Raw genomic sequence first — 18,928 nt, 5'->3', positions numbered from 1 at the left:
CAGGACAGCACATCTACCATAATCTAATACTTTTTCTCAACAATTCGTTTTGCAATGCCATTGCAAATCAACATGGTTTTGTATGCAAATCTGGCTTAATTGCATAAGCTGTGTCTCAGCTTGACAAAGACCAGAAAATATAGTCAGCTGTTTTTCATTATTGTAATTTTCACACTGGGAAAGCAACCTCTGAATTGGACCTGGCCTCCACTGGTTCTTCTCTCAAGATTTCAGCTTCAACATGCTGTTTTTAGACAAAATAGGACATTGTAATCATGTTTTAGCCCTGATACAGGATATGAGAGTAACAGCTTTTCTTGAACAAGTCTGCTCTAAACTCTATTTAGTCTTCCTTCTCAGTGAAAATTAAGATCCAATCAGATAACCCTATGTATGAGACAGCAGTGTATAGAACAGGCTTTTGGAAGAAAGGTATGATTTCAAGATGGCATTGAAACATGTATATTACCATATGCATCACCAGTTTATGCATTGCTCATGGTGCACTATGACCTGACACATGTACACACATGGCTGATTCATGGTCAATGGTGTAAAGCAATTAGCCTCCAATTAATAATGAATATTTTAGGCTTTACATATTTTGCGTACCAATCCTGAACCCCCCACCTCTTAAACACCATCCTTCCAGTCATCCTGATACTTCCCCAAATTCAATTCACAGAAGACATTTATAATGTTTCAAACATTCTCTTAAATGACCCCATAGTTTTCCAAGATGATTCCTGTTTTCTTGCTAGTAAGTCCATCTTCTAAATTCCATATACATTAGTATACTGTATTGGTCTCTGGCTTACTTCACTCTGTATAAGGCTCCAGTTTATCCACCTCAAGAACTGAAATGAATTCTTTTAATGGCTGAGTCATACTCTTTGTGTATATGTACCACAGCTTTCTACCATTCCTCTGATGGATTTTCCAGGCATGTCCTGGCTGGATTGCCACTGGTTCAATTCTGGTTTCCTCATTGTATGCAGACAGTTTATTGCTGGGTCATAAGGAAGTTCTATTTCCAATTTTATAATCTGTTCTCCATAGTTCTGTACTAGTTTGAATTTTTTTCTATTGTTCTCAATTTCAGTGATGGTATTTTACAGTGACAGGTTTTGGTTTGGTCAGGATGTCCCCTTTGATTTTGTTGAATATCAGTGCCATTTTCTGATTTCCCTTGAAGGATTCTTAGCATGTTATAGTTTAGTGCTTTCAAGGTTTTGGTCTATAAATGTGAAGAGAGTGTTTAATGGCATTTCATGATTCAAGTTTGAGTGGAAGGCTTGGCATGTGAAGACTACAAACCCCTGATAACAATGTTCTGAACATTTGTCCTACCATCAGTGTGCCACTGGTGATTAAGGAAAAATTGTGAATAAAGTCCTGGAACTGATGCTCTAATGTTACAACAGCCTTGTTGGATGCCCTTAGTCTCCTGAGAAGATGCATGAACCCAGCTCTTTTATGAGCAAAGGATTAGGGGTTCTACTGAAGAAAGGTTGACCTCAGAAGTCACACAGAGCAGTGCAATCTAACAGGGATACACACTTCAACATGGCTCACCTGGACAATAAGCAGTCTGGAGTGTCTCTGCCCTTCAGCCCTAGAGGTCTCTACTGAGCCAAAACCTCTTTCAACAAATGGACCTGGATTGCCCAAATGGTGAGTTGAGTTTTGCAGAAGGGCCCTATGGAAAGGGATGCTGACTCTGTTTACAATGAACAGGCCAGTGGGGAATTGGGGTCAGTCCTTCCATTGCCTGTGCATGCGTGTCTGCTGAGTCACTTCTCTGACTCTTTGACACCCCATGGACTGCAGCTCGCCAGGATCCTCTGTCCTGCTTGTGTCTGCTCAAGGAAAATGAACAGTGACTTCAGTCCACAAACTTGACTCTGTCTGTGGTCTCATGAAAACACAGATCGTGATTCTACAGGTGGAATTTTGTCCAATATGGCCCTCAAGAAGCATCCCAGCACCCTCAGCACTGCCTGGCACATGAAGGATAGTCTGTGGGTGGATGAGAGCAGATCAGAGGACTGCTAGGTGATCAGCAGTGTGTTAGGCCAGGTGCTCCTTTACAGCCTCAGGCAGCTGTCTTCATATCTACACGTCAGTGCTCTCACATTAACCCTACTCACTTCAGAAGGCAGGAATGACACAGGTGAGTTTCCTGCAACTGTTGTGGCAGCACCTCTGCTGGAACACACAAGCTGTTCACTTGGAACTGGTCCAGAGAGATGTGGAGCCAGGGAAGAGAATCTCCACTGGGGCACAAACCCTGATATTCTGGGTAGAACTAAAGTAACGGGAGTGGGCAGAATGGAAGTAGAGACATAAACACGTCTCCAGAGCCTGACCACCCACTGCCCCTCATCTGGTTTCACCAACAGGAGAGCTACATGCCAAAATAGGCCTCGGGGGCTAGAGTGGATCTCAGGGACCTTGGAAGGTTACTTACCACCCAACTACCCCAACCACAACTCAGGACTCTACACTAGTGGTTTTTGGACCCGAGGAACTCTGGCCCTGGTATTGGTCCAGGCAGGAACTTAGTTGGTGAAGGTGATGTCATCCTGGACTATAACTCTGTTTATGCATCAAAAAACAAGTAAGGGGACGGAACAGAAGGGAAGCAGGGAGCTGAACCTGTATCAACAGCATGACCCACAGTCGTCCCACATCTGGCTTCACAACAGGAGAGCTGCCTGCCTGAGTGGACATCAGGGGACCTTGAAGGAACAACAGTAGCCATCCCATTCCTCCTGCTCTCTCCCTCACTGGTGATGGGGCCACAGGACCTCGGTGTGGGTACCAGCTCTGCATTTTCCTAATTTTTATCCTGAGGATTTAAAACTCTCATAATCCTGCGTCTTCAGGTATCACATGAGACCCGTGCTGCCCACATCATGTGGCAGCAATGGATGCAACAGGCATATATCCCTTCTCCCAAGAAGGCAAAATCCTTTGTAGCAGTAATAATAATAGTAGTGAGTATACTCCAGGTAAAAGTTAAATTCTTCTTGGTAGCAAGCATTGTCCCAGACAAATGAAAAATAATTCATTTAATCCTAAAAATCCTTAAAGAAAGGGAAAACTGGTGACATATCCTCATGCGGCTCTCTTCTCAGGAGAGGAGCATTCTCTCCAATTTCCATAAGCCCCACCATTTTGCATGGTCTGCCTGCCTCCACCTCATACAAAATACTTCCATTCACATTACTCACTTGTCCTGGAGGGCATTTAAAATTGTGACCTGTCATGTGGACTCACAGGAAGTGTTAATAAAAAGATAGCTTGCTCTTCTTTAACGATCTTATCAGTCAACTATTATTATTCCTTTATTAGAGATGAAGATACTGAACTACAGCTATGGAAAAGTGACTTGCTGCAAGACAAACAGCTGAAAATCAGGAGGAAAACACTTGCCTGTTTTTCAAGTATTCCCAGATATTTCTACTTTACTAACACACAAACAAATACCAACCAGGAAAATCTTCTTGATACTAACGCAGATGATGCATCAAAAATTTTCAATGTGATTTCATGACTGGCAATCACATTTACAAGGAAATGAAGTGATCCCAGCCTCTCTGGCAGCATCCAGGCAGCCACGTTCCCAAGGCTTTCAAAGTGCTGGTGGGGTGGAGGAGGAAGGTGAGGTTGTAGTGACAAAGAAAATTACAGCGAGAGTCAGGAATTCACATCCCAGGCTCTACTTTCACTGCAGTCATGAGGAGCTTTTCTCCCGCATTGCTTCCATCCTTACTTCAATATTATAGACTCTATCCCATGGGCATGGAGCGGTGCAAATTCTAGGGACAAAGGGAAGACTTGCTGTCATGGTGCTTACAGCCAACTGGATGAGGCAGGAGTAAAGCAAGTAGTCTTATGGGAGAGGAAAGAGGCAGATTTCTGCTGAGGAAGGTAGGGTTGAGAAGCAAGAGGGAAAGGCTGAATATTCTCACATCAGAGAGCAGCCCTGACTGGGTGCTCCTTGGACTTCAGCATTTCAGGGGCCCAGTTTCCATGACCTCTGCAAAGTAGAAGAACTTTCTGATTGAATCTCTGAAGCCACAGATCTGGACATTGTATACCTGGACAGGACCTAGGCCATTCTAGAAATGAGCAACCACAGTCTTCTCAGGATCACAGTAATCAGCAGAAGGAAGTGAATTTTTGAAGCCGAGGTGGGGGACTCAGGAGCACTACAGACCTGCTCTGTGGGGTGCTGATTTACTCTTCCCATCTAAGAAAGGGGAACATGAGTGTAAGCTCAGATTGTCAGGATGGTGCTTCTAGGGCTGACTTTTCCCCAAGCTGGCCCCTGGAGGACATGCTCAGCCCATGATTTCTAAGGATACTGTAGCCACTTCTCCCAGGAGACAGCGAGGAAAATAGTCACTGTGGGTGGTTTAGAGAAGTGTGTACCCTCCTGAGCTCCACCTCTTTCCCCAGCCCTTCCAATATCCCATGCCCTGCCTGTTGTCTTACCCTAGATAGATAACACCAGCAAGGGTCTTAACACAGCCTGGCTCCCATTGCAGTCTTTGTTCTTAACATTTTAGCTACCATATAGAAAAATCTGCCAGAAACTGGATGTGGCATTGTAGCTGTGTCTGCTTAGTTTTGCCTTGCAGGGACCCTTGAATGGAGGCTCCAGGCAGACATCAGGCCACAGGGCTATGGGATGGGAGGATCTCAGTGAAATACCAAGATGGTCATCACAGCTGCGTCTAAAAGGTAAAATACAGATGATACCAGTTTATTTGCAATAGAGACTGGTATGGGTGTGAATGTGAAAAGGCCATTTAGTATCATGCTCTGTAGGACATTATTATTCATGTAGTTAGGCTTCAGATCGACAGGGTAATATTGTAAATAATTGCATATCGTTACTGAATTGGCATGTTTCCACTGATAAGCTGTAACTAGAACAAGAATAAATGATACACATTAAGAATATTCTCCATATGTTGATCATGACTGGAGCTGGACAATGGTCCACCAGTTTATAATACTCTGATCTGTAGATGTATATAGTTGAAAGCTTTTGGTATAAAAAGGAAAGTGTGAAGGCATCATGATTTAATGGAGGCAGGCATGGAAGAAAACCCCCAAAAATGTTTACTTTGTTTACATCATGTGCACTGGAATTAAGGAACTGTTAATCCTGGAACTATGCTCCTAAAACGACTGGATTTCCTTAGAGATGATAGCACTAAGGGTCTTTTATGATGTGAGAAAGGTGACCAGCACAGCCTCAATCTAACCTTAGAATGGAGGTTGGTGGCCTAGGTAACACCTGATTTGGTGGTTGAGTTTATTTTTTTTAATTTATATATATATATATATATATGTATATATATATATTTTTACTTGAAAGATAATTGCTTTACGAATTTTTGTTGTTTTCTGTCAAACATCAACATATCAGCCATAGGTATAGGTTTTATTCTCACCTTCGGCTTTTCCCTGCCCCTAAAACTCAAGAGGCTAGGCTTTGAAGGGTGACTACATCACAAATGGCTAAAGATTCAATGAATCCTGATTTGTGATGAAGCCGCCACAGAAATCTCAACAGAGCAAGTGATTCATGTTGGTCTAATGTACCGAGTTCAATCCAGGCAACAACATGGATACACACTCCATCATGGCTCACCTGGACAATTCAGCAGCCTGCCCAGGGGCCTCTGTGTCTGCCCTTCGCCCCCTAGAGGCCACTCTCCACACTACAGCCACAAGGATCCCGTTTCAAAGTGAATCCTATCCCATGGTTCCCATGACCTGTCCCTCAGTGACCCCCTAGTTTTCTGGGAGTCAAATTCTGATTCTTACAGTTCTACAAGCCACCTCATAACTTGTCCCCAGGCCCTCTCCGTCTCATCTCCTCCTCCCTGTCCCTCAACCCTCTCAGCCTCAGCCACTCTGGTCCTGGCTGCTACTCAAACATTCAGGCACTTTTTTGGAAGCATCTGCTCAAAACCTCCTTATCACAGAGCATTTCCCTGACCTTTGCCAGCCTCCTTTATCCCCATCTGTCTCTCTCTTCACAACACTCATCATAACCTGGCATAGGGTTTTCCCCAACTTTATTGTGTGTTCTCCTTCTTTATTGTGTGTATATTATTTTACTATATTTTGTTTATAGCTGTTTCCTACTTAAAGACTATGCTCTCAGAATCAAAAAGATACATTTGGATAAACATATCTCAAGTCAGTGACTCTCCTGTTTTGTACTCATGCCAAGTGCACCATCATTGAAGAGAGTGGATAGAATAAAATTATTCTATGATGATGAGGCCTGTCTATATAATTATTCATGTAACTGTCATCTATATCATTATAGGAAAATAAAATGTAGTCTGATTGGGGCGCAAGGAAAAGAGCATTGACTCTTGCCTAAGATCGTACCAGCCTGGAAAAAGCAATCTTGGCCCCAAGAGCAAACTCAACAAAGTACTACATTTCTTGCTCTTCCTACCATTGCCTCTGAAGAGAAGACCCTCAGCTGTTACTCAACTCTGATTAATTTCATCACAGAGAAATGATCACTATTTTTCACATTTTTGGGGGATATGTCATGAAAAAATATAAGTAAGTCAACAAGTCTTTCAGATGAAAATGTTTTGGTGGAAAATGGACACTGCTGACCACAAAGGTGTGAAATCTTTGTACTCACTAGTAATCCTTTCAAAAATTTCCAGAAACTTGGTGCCACTGATTTCATGTAAAAGTTGCAGATGGGACTATCCCAGGATACACAGCATGTAGGTGGTAGGATGAGGACAAGACACAATCTGTCACAACCCATTTAATCAAGTCCCTGATTCTGTCCGGAATTCTGAAAATGCAGAGAACTACTGAGGAGTTCTAAACGCTCTGTTCAACATATTATAGTCCCCTTACCCTGGATCTCACCCCAGATAAAAAAATGGAAGAAAACAGTGAATCTGGGTTTTGTCCCTGACAACAAACATGTGGGGTCTCTGCCAACAGAACCCAGTTCCCCCACACCCACTGGGCATTCAGCAGTCTATTCACTTTTTACACTAAGTCTGCAGAGATGACCCAGACCCCACAGCATGACGGCTTCATCCTTGAGGTCAGCTCACACTTCAAGCATTGATCACGAGCCCTGGGGTCACTTAGACCCGTGACCAACTGACTGTTAATTCAGATATTCTTTGACCCAACTCCCATGTTCAAGAAGTTATCACAACCACTCACAGAATTGGGGAACCTTTACATATGGTCCCCTCTTATAATAAAAATAAAACTCTGAGACAGCAAAAGGGAGGAGAAGCATAAGGCAAAGAGGGAGTAGGAAATTCTGAGCATCCATGCCATCTCAGGACACTTCTCCCTTACAAACCATTTATGTTATCACCCCTCTGAAGCTCTCTGAATGCAGTGTTCATGGATTTTAATTAAGAGTTTGAGGTAGGCAATTTTATTGAATCTTTGGCCATTGTTGATGGAACTCAGTATCCATTCTCTCTTCCCCAGAGGGTCTAGGGACTGATAATTTTAACCCTTTAATCATATGATGGCGTATCCTGGAGTCCAGCTGCACACAGATACTATCTAAGGTCTCATCCTTCAGGGATTTCAGTACTTAGAGAAAGACAGTAAATTCCAAGAGTTTCTGGAGTCCTGGGGCATGAACCAGGCCAAGGATCAAATATGGATCTTTTTATTATTCTAAACTGGCATTTAGGGACAAGGTAGAAACTAGAAATTGGCAGTCTCAGAGATGAAGGTCATGATTTTGTAAAATGAGGTGGGATTTTTTTTTAATACCTGTAATATTTTTTTAAGTGGGCAATTTTAATCTTTTTTTAAATCACTTCACTGCTTTATTTTTTTTTCTTTACTTTGCAATGTAGTATTGATTCTGCCACACATCAACATGAATCCGCCATGGGTGTACACATGTACCCCATCCTGAACCCCCTCCCACCTCCTTCCCCATACCATCCCTCTGGGTCATCCCAGTGCACCAGCCACAAGCATCCTGTAAAGCAGACCACATGCTTTTTGGCAATCAAGAAGTGTCGCTGGAGTTCAACTGCTCACTTCCCAGAAGAAATCCAGAGAGGGCTGGCAGCATCCACCACACCCCTCTTCCCACCCCTTTCATGCACTCACTCACCTCCTTTCCCTCCAGTCTGCAGAGTAGAGGTGATCTGGGACTTACTCTGGACCTGGTTGCTGGCTTCACTCCCTGAGATTCCAGCCACTAGGGTGCCCTGGGATATGAGCAGGACTGCAGAAAGGTCGATTCTGCTCATGCTTTTTGCCTTGAAGAGGGCATCTATGGAAAGACGGATGCTGACAGATCTGTTTACACCCCAACAGATGAGTTAGAATGGGTGAGAAGGAGGGGGGAGTGTGGAGACGGAGGATTTGGGGTCAATCATGTACAATGTGCGATCTCCCCACCTTCCATTGGCCTGCTTCTGCCTGTGTGTGTCTGTCTGCTCAGTCACTCAGTCTGTTCTGACTCTTTGAGGTTCCATGGACTGTAGCTCACCAGGCTCCTCTGTCCTGCTTGTGTCTGCTCAGGGCAAATAACCAGTGACTTCAGTCCTCAAACTTGACTCTGTGGTCATTAAAACAGTGGCCATGAAACACTAGTGATTCTACAAGTGGAATTTTGTCCAATATGGTCCTCAGGAAGCATCCCAGCACCTACAGCACTGAATGGCACCTGAGGGATGGTCCATGAGTGGATGAGAGCAGATCAAAGACTGCTAGGTGACCAGCAGTGTGTTAGCCCAGGTCCTCCTTCACAGCCTCATGCAGGGTCTTCATATGTACATGTCAGTGCTCCCCTTCTCACATTAACCCCACCTACTTCAGAAGACAGGTGTGACACAGATAATTTCCTGCAACCATTGTGGCAGCATCTTTACTGGAACACACAAGCTCTTGACCTGGCAGTGGTCCAAAGAGATGTTGAGCTGGAGAAGAACATCTCCATCTGGGGCACAAACCCTGATAATTCTGGATAGAAATAAAGTAAAGGGAGTGAGCAGAAGGGAAGCAGAGACATAAACACATCTCTAGAGCATGTCCACCCACTGCCCCTCACCTGGTTTCACCAACAGGAGATCTACCTACCTGCCAGACTGGACCTCGGGGGCTAGAGTGGATCTCAGGGACCTTAGAAGATTACCTACCACCCATTTACCCCCACCACAACTCTGGACTCTTCGCTAGTGGTGTTTGGAACAGAGGAACTCAGTTTGAGTCTCAGTTCTGCCATTTCCTAGCTATGTGATCTGAGGCAGGAAATTACCCTCTTCTTCACTTGTAGCATGACATCATGTTGCTCACATCATGAGGCTGTTCTGAATCATCATGGACATATATTCTTCTCCCTGCAAAGTCAAAGTCCTTTGAAACAATAATAATAATGAGTAATTATTGTAATTAACACTTAATGACATTGACCAGAGTCACACAAAGACAATGGAGGCTTGCGAAAAGAGCTGGACCTGGGTGAGGTCAATCACTGGAGCAAGAGGGCTTTCAGTTATCTCTGAGGAAGAAGGAGACCTAATTGGAACTGGGGCTATGACTCCACTCTGGCACTGCACCAGTTACTTGAGCGGGAACTTCTAGAAGATGACATTACTGCAGTCAGTGCTAGTCTTCCTTTCTTTCTACAGTCGACAGCACATCTAAAGAGCAGTCAGGAGTGGCGGAATCTAATACTTGACGTGCTTCTAGACAATTCGTTTCGGTGTTCAATGCCATTAGCAGCGTAATCAACATGGTTTTTAAAAGTATGCAAATCTGGGGATTTCTTAATGCAGATATCACCATCTTCTTTCATTAAAAGCATAAGTAAAATCTGTGTCTCAGGGAGATGAAATGACTTGACAAAGACCAGAAAATATAGTCAGTTGTTTGAAGCTAAGCTTTTTCATTAATACCAAGTAATTTTCTTTACACTGTTATCAACTAAAAATTATTAAAAATTAGATAACATATATTTATACTACTAATATCACTATTATCATATCTGACCTTCATTAAATGGTTACTCAGGCAGTCTTGGACAAAGAATTTAACAAATAAATCTCTTTCATTCTCATCAATACTCTATGAGATTGATAAAGAGAAAAGCAACCTCTGAATTGTAAGACCTGGCCTGATACCACAATGACCCTTATGTTCTTCTGCTCAAGATAAACACTTTACAAAGCTTCAACATCAGATGAGCTCACTCTGGGTTGGTGAAAAATTTAGACAAAAATAGGACATTGGGTAATCATGTTTTAGCCCTGAGCAAAGGAGCTACATTACACAAACTACCGATATGACCAAATACCTTCTTATCTTGAGTAACAGCTTTTCTTGAACAAGTACTGCTCTAAACTCTATTTAGTCTTCCCTTCTCAGAGTGAAAATTAAGATACCAATCAGATAACCCTATGTATGAGACAGCAAAAGAGACACAGATGTATAGAACAGTCTTTTGGACTCTGTGGGAGAGGGCAAGGGTGGGATGATTTGGAAGAATGGCATTGAAACATGTATATTACCATATGCAAAACAGATCACCAGTCCAGGTTCGATGCATGGGACAGGGTGCTCAGGGCTGGTGCACTGGGATGACCCTGAGGGATGGGATGGGGAGGGAGGTGGGAGGAGGGGTTTCAGGATGGGGAACACATGTACACACATGGCTGATTCATGTCAATGTATGGCAAAAACTACTACAATATTGTAAAGTAATTAGCCTCCAATTAAAATGAATATTTTTTTAAAAAATAAAGTAAAATATAAAATCAAAATAAATAAATAAATAAATGCTTTACATATTTTGCTCCAAAAAAGGAAAAGAAAAGATACCAATCAGAGAACTACCCCACTTCTTAAACACCATCCTTCCAGAGCAAAGCCGTCTTCCTGATACCTTCCCCAAATTCAAATCACAGAAGCCCACATCTTATAAGTTCCTTCAAACATTGTCTTAATATGACAGCATATTGTTTTCCAAGATGATTCCTGTTTCTTGCTGCTGTGAGTAGTAAATAAATCCAATGAGCTCAACTAGAAACAGGAGTATTTCAAGTGGTCTCTGGCTAGAAACATGAACAAGTACCAGCCTTATCCTTGAAGTGAAGTGAAGTGAATTCATTCAGTCGTGTCCGACTCTTTGCGACCCCATGGGCTGTAGCCTACCAGGCTCCTCTGTCCATGGGATTTTCCAGGCAATAGTCCTGGAGTGGATTGCCATTTCCTTCTCCAGAGGATCTTCCCAACCCAGGGATCGAACCCGGGTCTCCCGCATTGTAAACAGACACTTTACCGTCTGAGCCACCAGGGAAGCCTTATCCTTATTTTATAACTAAAGAACGCCAAGTTCAGAGATGTTGAGAATTTGCCTAAGACTGGAAAGCTATCAAAAACAGCACCAACACCCTATGTGTTCTCATCTATTTCAGTAATATACTTGCTTCGGTCCCCACGGTAAACTTTACTCGTCTGTAGTGACATAGATACTGTTTCTGAAGTTGCCTCCATTCTAAATCTTCCCAGAAACAGAACAGGAAAGCATCATCAAAGTCCCTCTGCTTGGGAAAGTGGGGACCCACCATGTTATGAAATGAATACAGCAGCTAAGTGCCATCTCTATGATTCCATTTCCCCCCTTGAAGGATTCTTAGCATGATTAATAGAATAATGCAAGCAAAATGCTTGCACAGTGCCTGGGACACGAAATGAGAGTTGCCCTTCTTTACCAGAACTAAAAAAACCCCTCCCCAAATGTGACATCAGAGAACAGGATTCCTTAGAAATTGGACAACTGAGCCCCAAGCCCTTTCTCCTGCTGAGAGTCCAGGAGAACAACCTGGCCTCAAGTTTGAACTGAACTTAGAAGTAAGAAATGAAGTTTTCATGTGCAGGTGTGTGCCTCCCAGGTTTCTGCGTAGCTTGGGTGACTACTAAGATGATGAAGCTATAACAGGTTTGTTTCCTATACCTGATAGGGCACAGTCTCTGGACAGGAAAAAAGGAGGTGCCCAATCCTCTGCAGAACAGTGAGAGGGATCACCATTTCCATGGACTCTGCTGGTTAAGTTTTGTAGTTCCAAACAACAGACTCCAGTCAGTTTAATTTTTAATATGTATTTATTTAAATATAAACCACAGTGTTTGAAGCTACAGAAAGGAAAACCACAGCATCATTGTGGGGTCAAGAGGCTTCTTTATCCCAAACCCTTCTCTTATTACTGACAACGAGAACTGAATGCTGGAAATTCCTCTTGGCCACCCAGAAGGAGAGCAGTAATTGTGGGGATGGGTTGAAGGTGAGGATACCGTGAGGATGGAGGTAAAAACAAAAATCCTGTGTTACACCACAGCCTTGTACTTAATCTGGTCACGAGGAATGTGCTCCTACATTCCTTCCTTCTTTCCTCAAATAATTATAAACCGTCTCACTGGTGTCAGGAACTGTGTGAAGTGCTAGGGGTACAGGGGAGACATGCTCTCATGGTGCTGAGAGCCAGCTGGATGAGACAGAATTAGACATGTTGACCAATGGAGGAAAGGAAATAGGCAGGTTCTGCTGAGGAGGGTAGGGGAGAGAAGGACTGCGAGGAGACGGAACTGTTTCAGAAGCAGCCACAGCCCAGCCCTGCAGGGATCTTCCTTGGATTTCGAGTTTCAGGGACCACTCTTCACATGTCCCCTGCAAAAAGAAAGGAACTTGTTGAGTGCCATCATTGCGGCCCCAGACCTGGACACTGGTCATCTTGACAGAGCCTAAACTTTCCAAACAATATGGAACTGTAGAGCCCATGACCCAAATGACCTACAAGAAGGAAGTGAGTTTTTCAAGCCTACATGGGGCACTTGGAGCACTGCAGACCTGCCCTGGAGGGTGGCTGAGTCAGTGTTCCCAGCTGAGAAAGAGGAGCATGTGATCAGGCTCAGATGATCACAAAGAGGCCTCTGGGGTTGACCTGCCATTCTCTCCCTGGAGAACTCGCTCAGTGTGCGGTTTCACAGGACACTGCAGCCTCTCCTCCTGGCAGCAGCGAGGAGGAAGACACTGTGCAGGGTGAATGGTGTGTGGCCCCCTGAGCTCCGCCCCTTTCCCCAGCCCTTCCCCTCCCCCTGTGCCCTCCCCCTGTCTTACCCCTGGGACTCTTTCAGTGTGCAGCAGGTCTTCATGCAGTCAGGACAGCAGGACTTTAAGCAGTCCCCTATCGTGTTGAAGTTGTTTTTGTTCCCTTCGCAGCCACTGTAAACAAACGGCTCACAGCATCCGGTCTTGGCATTGTAGAAGTACCTGGCTGTCTTGTTCTTGCAGGAACCAGCTAACTTAGGCTCCAGGCAGAAGGCAGGCTGAGAATCTGCTGGAATGAGAGGGGTAATGGCTCAGTTATGAGGATGGTCATCACAGCTCCGTAGAAGGCCAACAACTAGAACCTCCAGTTTGTTTGGGGTAGAGAATGTTAGGGTTGTGGGGATGGTCAAATTGAAATGCCCATTTGAAAACCTCCTTTCCTTTCTGGGACAGAATTATGAAGGTTGCTAAGCGTGACATGTTATAGTAATCATGTACAAAGTATTTTAAGAAAAATTGGTGTAATGCCTTTGAATAGCCTTAAAACTTCAGAAGGACTTCCGAGGTGGTTCAGTGGTTAAGAATTTGCCTTCCAACAAAGGAGTCCTATCTTCAATCCCTTGTCAAGGAATTAAAGTCCCAAATGCTGTAGGCACGGAGTCGACAGGCCATAACTACTGAGTCTGGGACCCACAAATAAGAACCAGCCCACAGAAACAAATACATAAATGCTTTAAAAAGAAAAAAAAAAAACTACAACAAAAAGAGGACAAAGGTAAAAATTATTCCTTATATGTCAATAATTAATGGGTTTGATAACAGAGTTTTGTAATACTCTGTTATATATATATTAATATTAATATTCTCTTTGCTTAAGTGTGTGGTAAAAAACTTTTCACCATTAATAACAATGGTGAAGGAATCATGCTATAATGGGAAAAGGCATGAAGAAAACGTAACACTGTGTTTACTTCGGTTACCTCACAAGGATTCTATAAAACAAATATTGATACTAATGATATTGTGATTCTAAGAAGAAATATACATATTTCTTTTTTCATCATTTTCCTGACACTGTTCCTAAAAGTCTTGGTATTTCTTATATGATGAGAACAATAAAGGTATCTTTTAGTATGTGAAGTTGGTGAGTTTGGAAAGACCCTCATAAGCCCAGCTTGGGCTCTGATATTGCACCAGAAAGGACTGCCTACAGGAGGGTGAAAACTTTCACTCCCACCCTCCCCCATGGTCTTTCTTCCACAATCTCCTTGCCTTCCCTCAACCTCAGGGAGGTTAATGGAGCTCTCTGTTGAACAGTCCCCAATGGCTAATGATTTAATGCATCATGACTAGGTAATGAAGCCTCCATAGAAATCTCAACAGAGCAAGACATTCATGTTATTCGAGAGACCTGGGATCCACCCAGGGAACATGGATATGGACACACACACGAATACACACTCCATATGGACCACTGCAGCAGCCTGCTCAGTGGGGCACTGTCTCTGCTCCTCGCCCCCTAGAGGACACTCTGTGCACTGCAGCCGTAGGGATTCTGTTATTCAGTCCTATCCCACTCCAGTGTTCCTGTCTGGAAAATCCCATGGACGAAGGAGCCTGGTGGGCTACAGTCCATGGGGTCGCACAGAGTCGGACACAAATGAAGCGACTTAGCAGCAGCAGTAGCATCCCACGGCTCCCTGGAGACCAGTTCCTCAGTGAGTCCCCTTTTTCATGATAGTGAAATTCTGATTCTTAAAAACTCCTGCAGGGCTCCTCGCGACCTGCTCCCATGACCTCTATGCCTCATCCGTTTCCACTGCTTTCCCCTCACCTAAACCAACTCAGCTCCAGCCACGCTGGCCCTGGCTCCTGCTCAGACACAGTCGTAATGAGTAACCTGGCACTTTGTTTCTGCAGTTCTGCTCAGCACTTCCTTATCACAGAGAGTTTCCCTGACCCTTTAGAGAAAAAGCACAGCATCCTTTCTCTGCTTTACTCTCTACCTTCAAGAAACTGATAACCTACCATAAGATTTCACTCTGGTATTTTCAAGTGTCCCTCCTAGAAGGCAATTTATTCTGCCTTATTTTTTTGACAGCTGTGTCCCGATCCCCAAGAACACTGTTTTGTAGGGACTTCCTAACTCCTATTTTCACTCTCTCCGCAAGTGCAAGGTTATCAAATAGAACAGGTATAATTGAATTCCTTTTAGTACAAAATCACCTTGATGATGGAGCACATCGACACAATGGTCAATCTCCCTCTAACATTCCATTGCTGAGAGGATAATAAAATAATGTGTCCTGGTGATCTTTAATGCCAAAACCTCTGAACCCAAATACTTATGAATATTTATGGAAGTTTTCAATAAATAACCATGACTGAATTAGCCACTATTGCTGATTAATCACAAGTTCAAAACCTGCCCCTGAAGGTTCCTGCGTTGCTTTCCCTGAGTGCTCTCATGACCTAGCAAAGAAAGTAAATGCCAAGAGTTTCAGGAGGCCTGGGCAATGAACCAGGACAAGGATCAAATATGGATCAAATATGAATATTAAACTCAGTCAAAAGAGAATAAGGAAAGGGTCTGGAGGCTTTACTCATATTGTCTCAGCCTTGATCCCACGAGCCAAACCACACGAGCACTATGTTTCTTGTGCTCCTGCAGTTGCTGCTCAGTGGTCCCAGGTCTTTCCGATTGTTCTAATAATAAAGGAATAATCTTATTGGACACCGCACCCAAAGGAGATCAAAGGATAAAGTTCTTCAGATTAACACATTCGTGGATAATGGACAAAATTGGTCATGAAATGTGAATAAATTCTTTATATTCATGACTGGTAATCTGTTCAGAGAACCCATGTAACATGTTTCCTCTGTTCAGATGAGGAAACTGCAGATGACTTACCCCAGGACACAGAGCATGTGGGTGGTAGGGTCAGGACAAGTAACTATGATGTCACAATCCATCTGATACAATACCTGATTCTACCAGGAATACTAAAACTATAGTTTACTTGTAAGAGTTTCCAGCTTCCCAGGTGGCTCAGGTGGTAGAGACTCTGACTGCAATGCAGGAGACCTGGGTTTGATCCTGGGTTGGAAAGATCCCCTGGAGAAAGGCATGGCAACCCACTGTAGTATTCAGGCAGAGGAGCCTGTGGCCTTCAGTCCATGGGGTGGCAAAGAGTCGGACATGACTGTACAACTAACACTCCACTTTCGCTGTAAGATTTTCTGGATGCAGTGTTCTATTTTCATTACTTCCCTGTCCCCAGGTCTCATCTAAGCACCTAAATCACAGGAGAGAGTGAGCTCGTGTTTACCCTATCACCAAATATGTGGTGTCTCCACCATCAACCAGTTCCCCAGACATCCACTGGGCGTCCCCCAGTCAATCGATGTCTGATATGAAATCCGTGCAGTTAGTGCAGATCCCACCTATTGAAGGATCATGACTGTCCTCACTTTAGTCCCAGCCACAGGGTCCCGACCAGCTTGGGCTTGTGACCAAATGTCTAAAATGTAGAGGTCCATCTCCCCAGAGGTGCAGAAAGTACAAACCTTTATTCTCCTCTTTGAATATATATGTTGGAAACTCCTGTAGTGTATGGTTCTCAAGTTGCCTTAAGGAAATCAACTCCTCACCTATGAAAAAGAGAAAATTTCAAGAGTTCCAGGAGGCCTGGTCCATGAAACAGGAAAATGATCAACCATGGATAAGAAAATAAGTGTCAAAAAAGGACAAGGGAAAAGGCCTGAGACTTTAGCAATGTTGTATCAGCCTTGGTCCCACAGCCTACCACACAAGGCCTGTTTCTTGCTTTTCCAGCAGTTGCTCTCCTCCATAGTTCAACCTCTTTCAATTAGTTTTAATAATAGAGAAATAATCATTATTTGCTAAAGAAATATTTTTACTTGGCCAAATCAAGAAGGTAGAGAAATTTGTTTTTCAGATTAACACATCATGGTGGAAAATGGACAAATCTGGCTATGGCATATGAATAAACACTTTCTATTCAAGATTCGTCATCTGTTCAAATAACTCATGGAACATGTTTCCCCTATTTAGATGAGGAAACTACAGATGACTTGCCCCAGCACACAAGCCTGTGGGTGGCCTGGTCAGGACAAGATACTGTCATGTCACAACCCATTTGATACATTACTGATTCTGCTAGGAACTCAAAAATACAGATGACTGGTAAGAGTTTCTGGGTGCACTGTCCCACTTTCACTACTCACTTATCCCCAAGCCTCACCTGAGCCCTCAAATCACAGAGGACAGTGAGTCTGGGTTTTTTCCTGACACCAAATATGTGGTTTCTCCACCAACACCATCCAGTTCCCAACACCAACTGGGCAGCCCTCATTCCATTGACTTCTGATACCATGTCTGTGGAGTTAATGCCAATGCCACAGGTTGAGGAATCCAGACTGTCCTGACTTCAGATGCCAGGCATGTAGTCTCAAGTCACTTATGATTCTGACCATCTGACTAAAAGTGAGAGTTTCTATGACCCCACCTCCATGCACAATACTTCAATCGAACCAGCGACCAAACTCAGGAGAATTTTTACACACTGTTCTCAGATTAATGTATAGGATTAAATCTGAGAAAAAGTGAAATGGAGGAGATGTTTAGGGCAAAGTGAGAGTGGAGGTGAGCGGAGTCTCCATGCCCTGGTGAGCACAGCACCCTTACCTCACCACAGTTTGTTCCCACCTCATAAGCTCTGTGAGCCAATATTTATGGATTTTTATTGAAGTTTCACTAAACAGGGATGCTTATTGAATCCTTGACCAGTAGTAACTGATTTCAGTTTCAGTGCTATCCCCTCTTCCCACAGGTGCAGAAAGTTCAAACCTTCAAGGCATTTTTTGAATGTTTCGGCCACTTTTCTTATCATCTTGCATGCCTTGCATATAATTTTGGTACCTATGAAAGAAAAAAATTCCAAAATTTGCAGGAGTCTTGGACCATAAACCAGGATGAGATTCAAATATGGAAAATAAATTGATGCCAAAAGTGGACAAGGGAAGAGGCCTGGAGACTTTGCTAGCATTGTATCAGCCTTGGTTCCGTGAGCCAGCCACACAAGGGCTGTGTTTCATGCATTCTTAGCAGTTGCTCTACTAAGTGGTTCTAGGCCTTTCTAATTAATTTTTATTGTACAAGGATAATCATTGTGATGCATAAAGGTTCTTTCTCGTCCCAAGCAAGTAGGTAGAGAAATCTTTTCAAATGAACATATCCTGTTGGAAATTAACCAAAATTGGCCATGAAATGTGAATAAACTCTTTATATCTGTGGCTGGCAGTATGTTCAAAGAAATCAAGTGGCATGTATCTGCTGTTCAGAAGAGGAAGCTATAGATGACTTGCCACAGGACACAAGGCATGTGGGTGGCAGGGTCAGGACAAGATACTTCCCTGTTACAACCCATCTGTTACACTATCCTGTTCTGCCAGGAACTCTGAAAATACCAATAACTGCTGAGAGCTTCTGGGTGCACTGTCCTACCTTCATAACTCCCCTATCCCCAGGACTCACCTGAGCTCCCAAGCACACAGAGTGTGAGTTTGGGTTTCCCTGACACCAAATACGTGGTGTCTCTAGAAACAACATCCAATTCCCCAAACACCCACTAAGTGTCCAACCAGTCAATTTACTTCTGATATGAAATTGAGGGAGTTGGTACAGACTCTGCCTGTTGAGGACTAACTCTGTCCTCAGTTCAGATACCAGCCATGTTGTCCCGAGTCATTCATGATTTGACAAAATGGCTAAAACTGGGAAGTTCCGGTTATTGAACCTTCATG

At 43.5% G+C, this 18,928-nt stretch overlaps 1 protein-coding gene across 8 annotated transcripts in view; it reads right to left on the bottom strand.

Moving 5' to 3' along the window:
* Nucleotides 1-12,140: 12,140 nt before the first annotated feature.
* Nucleotides 12,141-18,928, bottom strand: part of LOC101110259 (trophoblast Kunitz domain protein 1-like) — a 116,737-nt gene continuing 109,949 nt past the window's right edge. For 4 of the 8 annotated variants that reach the window (XR_009595978.1, XR_009595975.1, XM_060397062.1 and 1 more), the window contains 4 exons: nt 17,973-18,044; nt 16,670-16,753; nt 13,172-13,388; nt 12,141-12,721 (listed from right to left, as the gene is read on the bottom strand). Coding sequence is in view for 4 of the 8 variants with exons in the window: in XM_060397062.1 (XP_060253045.1) it covers nt 12,697-12,721; nt 13,172-13,388; nt 16,670-16,753; nt 17,973-18,044 (398 nt within the window). In the remaining 4 variants the exon portion in view is untranslated. Of the gene's footprint in view, nt 12,722-13,171; nt 13,392-16,669; nt 18,045-18,928 lie in introns of all 8 variants that reach the window. The other 4 variants (XM_060397061.1, XM_012189255.5, XR_009595976.1 and 1 more) reach the window with 3 other exon arrangements.

This window comes from Ovis aries, chromosome 13, assembly GCF_016772045.2.
Source record: "Ovis aries strain OAR_USU_Benz2616 breed Rambouillet chromosome 13, ARS-UI_Ramb_v3.0, whole genome shotgun sequence".
Taxonomy (NCBI): Eukaryota; Metazoa; Chordata; class Mammalia; order Artiodactyla; family Bovidae; genus Ovis; species Ovis aries.
Note: the sequence above shows the minus strand (reverse complement) of the source record. Positions and strands in the feature narration are given on the sequence as shown.